Source organism: Oncorhynchus kisutch, linkage group LG14, assembly GCF_002021735.2.
Source record: "Oncorhynchus kisutch isolate 150728-3 linkage group LG14, Okis_V2, whole genome shotgun sequence".
Taxonomy (NCBI): domain Eukaryota; kingdom Metazoa; phylum Chordata; class Actinopteri; order Salmoniformes; family Salmonidae; genus Oncorhynchus; species Oncorhynchus kisutch.
This window is the reverse complement of record NC_034187.2, coordinates 62,445,036-62,458,227: the sequence shown is the minus strand read 5'-3', so window position 1 is coordinate 62,458,227 and position 13,192 is coordinate 62,445,036. Positions and strand designations below refer to the sequence as shown.

The 13,192-nt window shown below is 41.9% G+C and overlaps 1 protein-coding gene across 2 annotated transcripts in view; it reads left to right on the top strand.

Moving 5' to 3' along the window:
• Window positions 1–13,192, top strand: part of LOC109903521 (trafficking protein particle complex subunit 9-like) — a 333,691-nt gene that overhangs the window by 237,134 nt on the left and 83,365 nt on the right. For both annotated transcript variants that reach the window (XM_031788712.1, XM_020500289.2), the window contains one exon: window positions 7,541–7,694. In XM_031788712.1, the coding sequence (XP_031644572.1) occupies window positions 7,541–7,694 (154 nt within the window). The remainder of the gene's footprint in view (window positions 1–7,540; window positions 7,695–13,192) is intronic.

The following is a 13,192-nucleotide window of genomic DNA, read 5'->3' as shown; positions in this document are numbered from 1 at the left end:
GTGAAACTCTGACTCATGTTGTTACTCGTATGACCAGACAGCGTGAAATAGTCCAAAGACACAAGCCGCTAATAACAACGCAAGTCTATGGACACACTTTGTAGCTTGAGTTGATAGGCAGAGGGTTGTTTTATGTCGTGTTGACAGTGCTGAATGAAATCCTTACCATGAACTCACTCATCTCTTTGCTGTATTCATTGACAGTCTCTCTCTAGTCATGGTTTTGAAATCTCACACAGTAGTCGACAATCAACTTCGCTGTGGGCTCGTCGAAGCTGTTGCCACAGTGATCTGAGCTACCTGATTGGCCAGTGGTATGCCTATAGGTGCACTTGATTTGCTCTCCAGGCCCACAGGGTAGGCAGAGTTGTACCTTCAGACACATGACATGGTTCATAATGGGAACACTTGGACTACTCGGCGCGTAGGGCAGCTAAATCAAGTGCACCTACCACAAACATTTTGGAATGCAAGACTTTATTGGCGGGCTTTTTACAGAGATGTTTGGCGATCGACTAGGAATGCCTTGGAGATCAACCAGTCGATCGCAGAAGAAAGGGTGGTGACCACTGTCCTATGGAGATAAATGTTTGCAGTCAGGTGCCCTCCTGAAAGCCATGGTACTGCTGTTTGTCTCAGCCTACAGAGGAATGATGGTAAAAGTCTGTCAAATGGACGGTTCTATTCCATTTACCTGCTGTGGGAAAGGGAGTGTTCTAGTGTCTGGCTCTCTGTTTTATACCTGGAGAGAAGACTATTTATTAGTCGTAACAACAGTGTGTGTGTGCGTGCGTGTGTGCATGCCGTTAGTGCCTGCGAGAGCCTGAGGAGAAAAGGTAAGAAAGATGGAGAGAAGGAGAGAGACAAACAGTCACTAGTTATACATTGTCATAAAGATTTAGGTTGTGATAAAAACCTGGGCCCTGCAGCTGTTTCTCTGTGATTGACTGTTCCCCGGGACACCATCATCACTCTCACTTTGCTGGGGGAATCAATCCTCTACCAAACCCTCTTCATTTAATACCACATTCATCACCATTAATTACACACAGGCCGGAAATAAGATGGTTTTATATTGGTTTAATATATTCATTTCAAATCTAGGATGTTATGAAACAGTTTAAGAGACCGTTAGATGAATGAAATAAAATAAAGAAAGATCCAAGACGGATGAAGTCTCATTCTGCTAGGGAGATAATCAGGTGTAATGCATTATTTTAACACTTACTTCACAGAGTTATTGGAATGGTAAACAGACACCAGTATGCATGCAGAGAGGATTTGACTTCCCTACTGCTTCATAATGTGCCTTATCTGTTTGAGTGGATAGTAATATGCAAGGCAGCAGAAAGAGATCTGAGACCAGGCTAGCCTTGAGTTACTCCTCTGTAAGGTCCACAGGTGGCCAACCCGGTGCAGGGCAGGGTGTCGTCTCCTTCCGTGGGCTCTTATTGGCTGTGGCAGGCCAGCAGGGGAAGTGGCTATTGGCTAAGACAGCAGAAACAGAGTGGGAATCTGATGCCATCTCCATCGCTTCACACAGGCCTGAGGAGTAGAAATGTTCACCTCTCTTTTTCTGCATCCCTCTCCGCCTATCTCTCTCTTCCAGTTGTCTTCATCCACCTCCTTCCTGTTTCACCCACATGGTGCCTTGTCACTGTGATAGACTGTACTGGCTGCATCCAATTGGCACTTTTATCTCTTCTCTTAGAATGGAAGGCATAAATGTAGCGCCCGGTAATTAGTAAGAAGTTTGTTAGTATTTCATTAGAGAGGCATACAGAACTATGAATCCCGGATGTGTCTCTGTTACCCTAACCGCAGGCTATGAACACGTTCTCTCTGCCGCCTGTTAGGATATGAACCTGAACACACACACACACACTGTGGAACAGGAAGCTTGGAGCCTCAGGGTGTTTGGTCTAACTGGATAAATAATTTATCAGTGACCAGGGCTGGTCAGTAGACTGGACAGGACAGTAGCAGGATCAGGGTGGATGGATGGCATTAGAGATGAGCACACCAACTTCAACAAACACTTGACAAGCAGTAGATAGCAGTAGATAGATAGACCGGTGTAATTGTGTAAGTGCAGGTTGCCATTCTAAACTGCTGACCACAACAACTGACACCTACATGTCTTGTCAAAGCCATACAGTATGTTTGCATTGAGTGCTTCTGTGGTCTCTTGCCCTTTGATCATCTTTATATTTAGTGGGAATGGAATGGATTGATCCGCCTATTTACCTTTCTTGATTTGGTTTAATGCTATATTTTGAATGGTGAACTGAAATGTGTTGCCTGTGGCTACACTATCAGTGAATCTCTAATAGTTTAGTTTAGTTTCTTTATATCTGATCATATTCACGGTTTCAGAGGGAGACTGGCTTTTAAAATGTCAACAAACCCACATCTCAAATGATTTGATCTGATCATCTGACCAATATGTCCTTCTGTGATTAAAGTTTAGACGTTAGGATACTTATTTACAGTGTGTGACTGCCTGCGGAAATACTTAGCCAAGTTTCTAGCACAGAGTAAGACCAGTTATTTGCAAACAAAAACACTTGCGTAGTGCTTACGGTGTTGTTGAATCAAGTGCTACCGCTTTTGAGTCTGAGTTCATATTTATTTGTACAGGGACAGTGCACAATAATCAACGTTTCAGTAAAAGTGCCGGTTTTAGCCAACCGGCTAATTTTCAACCGCAGTCCCTGGGCAGGTTTTTAAAAACAATTACATTACAGACAATCAATGAGCAGTGAGCACACGCAGAGCAACATAGGACAAGCAAGACATAGCATACACGCAGAGCAACATAGGACAAGCAAGACATAGCATACACGCAGAGCAACATAGGACAAGCAAGACATAGCATACACGCAGAGCAACATAGGACAAGCAAAACATAGCATACACGCAGAGCAACATAGGACAAGCAAAACATAGCATACACGCAGAGCAACATAGGACAAGCAAAACATAGCATACACGCAGAGCAACATAGGACAAGCAAAACATAGCATACACGCAGAGCAACATAAGACAAGCAAAACATAGCATACACGCAGAGCAACATAAGACAAGCAAAACATAGCATACACGCAGAGCAACATAGGACAAGCAAAACATAGCATACACGCAGAGCAACATAGGACAAGCAAAACATAGCATACACGCAGAGCAACATAGGACAAGCAAAACATAGCATACACGCAGAGCAACATAGGACAAGCAAAACATAGCATACACGCAGAGCAACATAGGACAAGCAAAACATAGCATACACGCAGAGCAACATAGGACAAGCAAAACATAGCATGTAGACAGAGCAATATTTCACAAAAAGCAATAAGACAAAACCCATTAAAGCAACAAAGTGTTTCCACACTTCACAAGCTACAGACAACATGGAAAGCAGCAATAGACAGCTATGGATTATGTTAACTTTTTCTCTTAGTGGGGCAGTGCTGTTGGAGGTCTGTCTCCTGTGTGTCTAACCTTCACTCTCCTCTGCTCTGCCTCTCTAGGATGGCTCAGTAGCACCCAAGTATCTGTGTCCTGTGTTTAACCTTCACTCTCCTCTGCTCTGCCTCTCTAGGATGGCTCAGTAGCACCCAAGTCTCTCTCTCCTGTGTTTAACCTTCACTCTCCTCTCTCCCTTCCCTCTAGGATGGCTCAGTAGCACCCAAGTCTCTCTCTCCTGTGTTTAACCTTCACTCTCCTCTCTCCCTTCCCTCTAGGATGGCTCAGTAGCACCCAAGTCTCTCTCTCCTGTGTTTAACCTTCACTCTCCTCTGCTCTGCCTCTCTAGAATGACTCCGTAGCACCCAAGTCTCTCTCTCCTGTGTTTTAACCTTCACTCTCCTCTCTCCCTTCCCTCTAGGATGGCTCAGTAGCACCCAAGTCTCTCTCTCCTGTGTTTAACCTTCACTCTCCTCTCTCCCTTCCCTCTAGGATGGCTCAGGAGCACCCAAGTCTCTCTCTCCTGTGTTTTAACCTTCACTCTCCTCTCTCCCTTCCCTCTAGGATGGCTCAGTAGCACCCAAGTCTCTCTCTCCTGTGTTTTAACCTTCGATCTCCTTTCTTCCTCCCCTTGAGGATGGCTCAGTAAAAAAAAAATCATAAGGGAATGAAATGCTATGTGGGCTAAAGCAAGAAGGACTGGTTCTTCGAAATATGGGTGTGGCTATGATCCGTAAATTGAAAGCAGACCTCTACCTGGAATCTACTTCACATCATTTAAATAATCCATCCAAATTTTGGCAAGTTGTGAATGGTTTGGAGTGCGAAAAAGATACACAGCTTCCCAAACAATTGTTGGTAGACACACGGATTGTAACTGAGAGAACCCCCATTCGGAAAGACTTGAATCAGCATTTTTTTTTAGATGCAGGCAGTTTATTTGAAAAGGTCGAATTTATAATTGAGCCCCCTATGAATTTACCTGACACCCCTGTGCACTCCTTCACCAGGTTCTCCTTTTCGTCCTTCTCTGTTTCAGAAGTGTGTAAAGCACTGGACAAAAATCCCCTGGCCCTGATGAACTAGACCCCCGCTTCCTACACCTAGCTGCAGACATCATTGCTCCCCCTTAACATGTATTTTTAACCTCACGCTTGATGTTAAGGAAATCTCCAAGTTATGGAAATCTGCTTTTGTACTGCCTCTCCTGAAAGGTGGAGATCCTTTGCTACTTGACAACTGTCGACCCATATCAAAATTGTCTGTACTGTCAAAGGTACTGGAGTCCTTAGTTAGTAGACAGCTAAAGACCTACTTCCAAGAAAACATCTTCAAATGAATGCAATCAGGTTTTAGGTCTGGCCACAGCACTGTTTCAGCAACATTGAAGGTTTTAAATGACATCCACTGTGCTCTTGATAAGAAGTTACATTGTGTGTCTGTCTTTATTGATTTGCCGAAGGCTTTTGACACCGTGGACCATGATGTATTAGTGCAAAGGTTAAAATGTTGTGGAATTACTGGTCATGCTCTAGATTGGTTTATAAGTTACCTATCAAATCGTACACAATGTGTAATGGCGTTCAGGTGTTCCGCAAGGTTTTATTTTAGGCCCACTGTTGTTCATTTTGTATATCAACAACATTGGGGATCTTATTGAAACAGAGGATGTTCATTTTTATGCAGATGATACTGTTCTTTATTCAAGTGGTAGTAGTTTATCTTTAGCTTTTGAAAATGCCCAAAGAACATTTAACATCATACAAAAGAATCTGTATGATTTTAAAGCTGGTTCTAAATTCAGGTAAAACAAATGCCAGGCATGTTACTAATCATGTCATTGCTACATTGGCTGGGCATACTATAGAGCATGTTAAAGTGTACAAATATTTGGGTGTGTGGGTTGATGATAAGCTGAGCTTCACTGTGCATGTAGAGAACTTGATAAGGAAGCTAAAGCTGAAAATAGGTTTTTATTACCGGCATCAGGCTTGTTTTTCTTTTGAGGCTTTTAGATTTTAGTGATGTTATCTCACTACCCTGAGAGCACTTCATTCAGTGTGTCATGCAGCCCTCAGGTTCATTACAAATCAGAAACGTTTAACACATCATTGTGTTGCGCTGTTGGCTGGTCGTCATTGACCTTGAGTAGCCTTTAACACTGGGATACACTGATTTATAAGGCCATATTAGGTAAAATGCCATTTTATCTCTGTTCTTTTTTAGTCAGGTCGGAAAATAAATATCAATTACTGTCCCATTCTCATTTGCTTCTAACAGTACCAAATATTAGAACAGGTCATGGTAGAAATAGTTTTAGTTATAGTGGGGCAAAAAAGTATTTAGTCAGCCACCAATTGTGCAAGTTCTCCCACTTAAAAAGATGAGGCCTGTAATTTTCATCATAGGTACACTTCAACTATGACAGACAAAATGAGAAAGAAATCCAGAAAATCACATTGTAGGAGGCTCCTCTGTCCTCCACTCGTTACCTGTATTAATGGCACAAGTTTGAACTTGTTATCAGTATAAAAGACAGCTGTCCACAACCTCAAACAGTCACACTCCAAACTCCACTATGGCCAAGACCAAAGAGCTGTCAAAGGACACCAGAAACAAAATTGTAGACCTGCACCAGGCTGGGAAGACTGAATCTGCAATAGGTAAGCAGCTTGGTTTGAAGAAATCAACTGTGGGAGCAATTATTAGGAAATGGAAGACATACAAGACCACTGATAATCTCCCTCGATCTGGGGCTCCACGCAAGATCTCACCCCGTGGGGTCAAAATGATTATAATAACAAACGCCTACCATCAGTAACAGACTACGCCGCCAGGGACTCAAATCCTGCAGTGCCAGACGTGTCCCCCTGCTTAAGCCAGTACATGTCCAGGCCCGTCTGAAGTTTGCTAGAGAGCATTTGGATGATCCAGAAGAAGATTGGGAGAATGTCATATGGTCAGATGAAACCAAAATATAACTTTTTGGTTAAAACTCAACTCGTCGTGTTTGGAGGAATGCTGAGTTGCATCCAAAGAACACCATACCTACTGTGAAGCATGGGGGTGGAAACATCATGCTTTGGGGCTGTTTTTCTGCAAAGGGACCAGAACGACTGAATGAATGGGGTCATGTATCGTGAGATTTTGAGTGAAAACCTCCTTCCATCAGCAAGGGCAATGAAGATGAAACGTGGCTGGGTCTTTCAGCATGACAACGATCCCAAACACACCGCCTGGGCAACGAAGGAGTGGCTTCGTAAGAAGCATTTCAAGGTCCTGGAGTGGCCTAGCCAGTCTCCAGATCTCAACCCCATAGAAAATCTTTGGAGGGAGTTGAAACTCTGTGTTGCCCAGCAACAGCCCCAAAACATCACTGCTCTAGAGGAGATCTGCATGGAGGAATGGGCCAAAATACCAGCAACAGTGTGTGAAAACCTTGTGAAGACTTACAGAAAACGTTTGACCTCTGTCATTGCCAAGAAAGGGTATATAACAAAGTATTGAGATATAATTTTGTTATTGACCAAATACTTATTTTCCACCATAATTTGCAAATAAATTCATTAAAAATCCTACAATGTGATTTTCTGGAATTTCTTTTCTCATTTTGTCAGTCATAGTTGAAGTGTACCTATGATGAAAGTTACAGCCTCTCTCATCTTTTTAAGTGTACTTAGCACCGTAATCCTGGAATTCTCTCCTGAACATTTTAAAATTTGATGATCTAGTTTCGTTGGTGGAGTTTAAACACTTGATCGATGTATATATCATAGAAGAGTGTAATTCTTCTCAGGCCACTGTTTTTAGTCAAGACTTTTGTATTTTTAATGTAAAATGTTTTTGTTGTACTGTATGTGTGTATATAGTTTTGTTTAATGTTGTGTTAGTGTATGTAAGTAGTTTTTTCTAAAACATTGTTCCCCCTGCTGCTATTGGACCAGTTCTCTCTTGGAAAATGTTATCTCAATGAGAAAAAACCTGTATAAATAAAGGTCAATAAAAATGTAAAAAAGTTGTACCCAAGTCTGTCTCCTGTGTCTAACCTTCGCTCTTCTCTCTCCCTCCCCTCTAGGATGGCGATCCAGGTGGCTAAGTTCGACTTTCACACGTTGCCCCAGCCGGACCAGGAGGCCGTGCGCTACACCAACCCCAAACTACTGGAGGAGGAGAGGCTTCACGCCCAGGCCTCCATGATCAGCAGCACCCTGGGCATCACCTGGAACATCATATCCTTTGATGTTGGATGTATACAGATCCTTATTAGAAGGCATCTGGATGCTACATCCGGAGGTCTTTTGGCTAGGGTGTGTGCCAGTTCTACTGCACTGATGGGAGAAAGTATGGCGAAATGTGCATGCAGCCTTGGGCACTATATAGGGAATAGGGTGCCATTTGAGACACATCCTTTGTCAATATGCAGGCAGGGCACTCCATCAGAACCTCTTAGGTAATGAGGGGGCTATTACCAATACACAGACTCAGTGTTGTTTAGAATGGCCTATCAAGTTGTTACAGGGAGGAGGTGTACAATTAATAATTAATCGGAGTCCCTGTGCTGTTGAACTTGTCATCATATTTTCCATTTTAGTAATGCATAAACACTGCTGTGATTGTGTGCATTTGTTTGATCTGCAAGCAATTTGGCAGCTGTGTGTGTGTGGGTGTGGGGGGGGGGGTCTTCTATCCTTGTGGGACCGATAATCCCTAAAAGTCCCCACAAGGATAGTAAAACAAGGATAATTATCCCTTGTGGGAACATTTCTCACGTCCCAATGAGGACAAAAGCTATTTTAAAGGGTTTAGGATTAATATTAGGGTTAGGAGTTTGGGTTATGGTTAGATTTAGGGTTAGGGAAAATAGGATTTTAAATGGAAATACTTTTTAGGTCCCCACGAGGATAGAAGAACATAAAGTGTGTGTGTGGATGGGTGCGTGTGTACAGAAGCGACTGCAGTAGATGATGTCACTAATGTTGTTTCTCAGAGGGTACTGTTAAATCAGAGCGCGGTGCATGTCAGAGCTCTACTCAGAACTGGGCTGTGTGATTATGTTATTGAGGCTGGAGAATGAAAGGCACTATATTTCCAACCAAGCACTTGTTCAAACAACGTATCATTTTTTTTTGTTATCTGAAATTGTTATATCAGAAAAACATTGAAACATTGAGGAAATAAATAGGTTTTAAGTATAGAAAACTAGGACTGTGAACAGAAGGGTTACAATCACGTAATATGATCTGGGTCACCCTTGGCTTGGCATTTATTCATAATAACATGCATTGTTAATATCCTACTTCTTATTTAAGAGAACTGTGCTGAAACACCTTATCTCGCTTCTTAGCAGACCATGCAACTTGGCCTAGCATTAATAGAGTATCTCTCATTCATTATGGAATTGTACTGTTTCAGTTCTACCGATAACGACAGTCTCCTAAATATAGTGTGGCTGAAGAGAAACAAACCAGCCAGAGGAAGAGGAGTAGGAACAGAAGGCCTGTTACTGTCATGACGTCCCCTCAGGAAAGAATGAGTGTACCTTCAAGTTCTGGCCTTTGGAGTAGTCTACCTTCTTCTCAGACCCCCACCCCGATACACACCTAAGCCCCGTTAACAACCCCAACTCCCCAACCATTCCTGTCCCTGTCCCTGTATCCGTCCACACGGCAAGGACACAACCACAAGCACGCCAGGCCTGGAGACAGTTTGGTGGATGGATAGATGTCATAATGGAGTTGTAGTTTCCTCCAACCTGGTTCAATTTCACAGTGTTTGTGTGCCATATCTGCAGCTTTCAACACCATGCCTTGTAGGAGGCAGCTACATATCACCTCTCCTCACTACATATTTTAATTCTGAGGGGAGTGTGTCCATTCTAGTCATTCTAACTCTATGTGATATTACTTTGTCTGTCTAGTCATTTTAACGCAATGGTGTTACTTTGTCTCTCTAGTCATTTTAACGCTATGGCGTTACTTTGTCTGTCTAGTCATTCTAACTCTATTAGGGCTGTCCACGACAACAACTAAAATATATTAGCCAACCGAAAGTCGTCTGTTCTTTCGACCAATTGATTGAAGTTTTAAAACGTGTATTTTTCAATAGACACACCCTATGTGTTTTAATAAAATCAACTATATATGCATTGGGCTTGACTGATGCTTTAAGCTCACTGTTTGATGAAATAAGACACATGACTCAAAAGGGAGCCAAAGATCAAGATATAACCAAGAGAAGAAAAAATATAACCTGTCCTGACCATCCTCCTCCCGCTCCTACTGGCTTTCACCTTTGCTCTCCTGAAGTTGCCGGTAATAGGCTACACGAGGAGTCGGCAAACTTTGTCACGTGGAATGCCAATCTTACCATTTCTACCGATTTGCGTGACAGTCATACAATCATTGTCATATTTTTTTAAATATCAAATTGGAAGTCTTGTCTCATCGCTGCAACTCTAGTACAGACTCGGGAGAGACAAAGGTTGAGAGCCATGCATCCTCAGAAACACGACCCTGCCAAGCCGTACTGCTTCTTGATACACTGCTCGCTTAACCCGGAAACCAGCCGCAAAGACGGCCTACCCCGACCAAAACCCGGACGACGCTGGGCCAATTGTGCACCGCCCTATGGGACTCCCAATCACGGCCGGATGTGATACAGCCTGGATTCGAACCAGGGACTGTAGTGAAGCCTCTTGCACTGAGACGCAGTGGCTTAGACTGCTGCTCCACTCGGTAGGCCTCGGTTAATCAAAATTATATCCAAATTAAAATGATACAAACCTAAAAAGTAACTTATTTTGCCATTGCTTACTATGTAAATATAGCCTATAAAGCTAACAAATAGAAACATTGCAGCCTGAAGGTGGAAAATATCCTGATAAAAAAATATCCTATAAATCTAATTGGCTATGCATGGCGTGTCTGCAACGATCTTGAAACATTGTATGAACTATTAACTTGGGTCCAGCCTGAAGCAACATTGTATAAAATATTCCCTGCGCCAGTGAGCTACAGACACAGCTGTAGGCTATTTGCGCAAGGGATAAGAAGTAGTCAGGTAGGCCTATTTTATGACAGAGCATGACATTTTTCCCTTTCAAGCTGAGTGGTTATTTTCAAATACATTGAGGAATTATTGTCTTCTCAATGAATGTAAAAACCGACTTTGTTAGGTTGCTTTTTGAGGTGAAGAAAACATGACTTTGAGAAGCTCCGCAGCTCAATAGTGCTTGTGTATTAAGCCAATCAGAAATACAATCAGATCCCCAAATGTGCACATTTATATGCCTACATTTGTGAGCAGGCCAGGTAGCCTATAGGCCAACTTCTATGTGTAATCAGGCCAGGTAGCCTATAGGCCTACTTCTATGTACAATCGGGCCAGGTAGCCTATAGGCCTACTTCTATGTGTAATCAGGCCAGGTAGCCTATAGGCCTACTTCTATGTACAATCAGGCCAGGTAGCCTATAGGCCTACTTCTATGTGTAATCAGGCCAGGTAACCTATAGGCCTACTTCTATGTACAATCAGGCCAGGTAGCCTATAGGCCTACTTCTATGTACAATCAGGCCAGGTAGCCTATAGGCCTACTTCTATGTGTAATCAGGTGCGCGTCCTTACTCATTGACAGGAGCGCTCCAAACAAAAGACAATTACTAAATTGTCAAAACTCGTAAATCGAATGAAATAAACGTTTTTCTCACAAGTGTAGCATAGGTTGTGCACTCTGCAAACAACGTCTCCACTCCGACAAGGAGAACGGCAAAAGACTGGAAAAAATAGTAGATTGGAAATTATAGGAATTAACTGTAAATGTATCACTGAGATGGGCACGAATAAGACAGAATGTCTCATTCTAGTCATTTTAACTCTATGTGCTGTTACTTTGGCCATTCTAGTCATGTTAACACTATGTGGTGTTACTTTGTTCATTCTAGTCATTCTAATTCTATGTGGTGTTACTTTGTCCATTCTAGTCATTCTAACTATGTGGTGTTACTTTGGCCATTCTAGTCATTCTAATTCTATGTGGTGTTACTTTGTCCATTCTAGTCATTCTAACTCTACGTGGTGTTACTTTGGCCATTCTAGTCATTGTAATTCTATGTGGTGTTACTTTGTCCATTCTAGTCATTCTAACTCTATGTGCTGTTACTTTGGCCATTTTAGTCATGTTAACACTGTGGTGTTACTTTGTCCATTCTAGTCATTCTAACTATGTGGTGTTACATTGTCCATTCTAGTCATTCTAATTCTATGTGGTGTTACTTTGTCCATTCTAGTCATTCTAACTCTACGTGGTGTTACTTTGGCCATTCTAGTCATTCTAACTCTATGTGGTGTTACTTTGTCCATTCTAGTCATTCTAACTATGTGGTGTTACTTTGTCCATTCTAGTCATTCTAACTATGTGGTGTTACTTTGTCCATTCTAGTCATGTTAACACTATGTGGTGTTACTTTGTCCATTCTAATCATGTTAACACTATGTGGTGTTACTCTGTCCATTCTAGTCATTCTAACTCTATGTGGTGTTACTTTGTCCATTCTAGTCATGTTAACTATGTGGTGTTACTTTGTCCATTCTAGTCATTCTAACTATGTGGTGTTACTTTGTCTATTCTAGTCATGTTAACTATGTGGTGTTACTTTGTCCATTCTAGTCATTCTAACTATGTGGTGTTACTTTGTCCATTCTAGTCATTCTAATTCTATGTTGTGTTACTTTGTCCATTCTAGTCATTCTAACTCTATGTGGTGTTACTTTGTCCATTCTAGTCATTCTAACTATGTGCTGTTACTTTGGCCATTCTAGTCATTTTAACTATGTGGTGTTACTTTGTCCATTCTAGTCATTCTAATTCTATGTGGGGTTACTTCGTCCATTCTAGTCATTCTCACTCTACGTGGTGTTACTTTGGCCATTCTAGTCATTCTAATTCTATGTGGTGTTACTTTGTCCATTCTATTCATTCTAACTCTATGTGGTGTTACTTTGTCCATTCTATTCATTCTAACTCTATGTGGTGTTACTTTGTCCATTCTAGTCATTCTAACTATGTGGTTTTACAGCAGCACAGTATTATTCCAGTCATTATTCACACTGTCAGCTGTGTGGTGGACCAGAGGAGCAGGTTTTCTTTATCATAACATATTATCAACGTAATGTCTTTATGACAGCTCTGTTTATCTGAGTACTCAGCATTAGCAGCATTAGCTCCCTAGCCAGCCCTACGATGTCACCAAGGAAAGGTTCAACGATTATAACCTCAATTATAATCTTGTTGTTCTTCTCTGATAAATGCGTGTTACTGAGTGTTCAGGAACAGAAGGACTCGACAGGCAGAGCTAAATGTGGGTTCTTAGCCAACCAATCAGATTGGAGTGACAGGTTGACTTGCAGTGTTGCAGTTTTGCTCCCAGAAACCATGCTAGGCTAGAAGACATGGAAGCGTGGGCGGTTTTGAGACATGACTTGGCTGAGGAGCGGACTGCTCTATAGGCTTTATACACAATGTGTTTTCTCTCTGAGATGTGAGAAGTTTTTAGATAATGCCAGTTCTTATTATGAGACCAATTACACAATAATGACAATTATTTCCATTATTCCCTCCACTAATGGTTGAGAAGATGCATCTTTATGACTCGTTGGGTTGTTAAGGCAGTTTTACTTTTCAGGGTTCTCATTGCATCACCCTGAATGAGATTTGTGAATGGATATTATG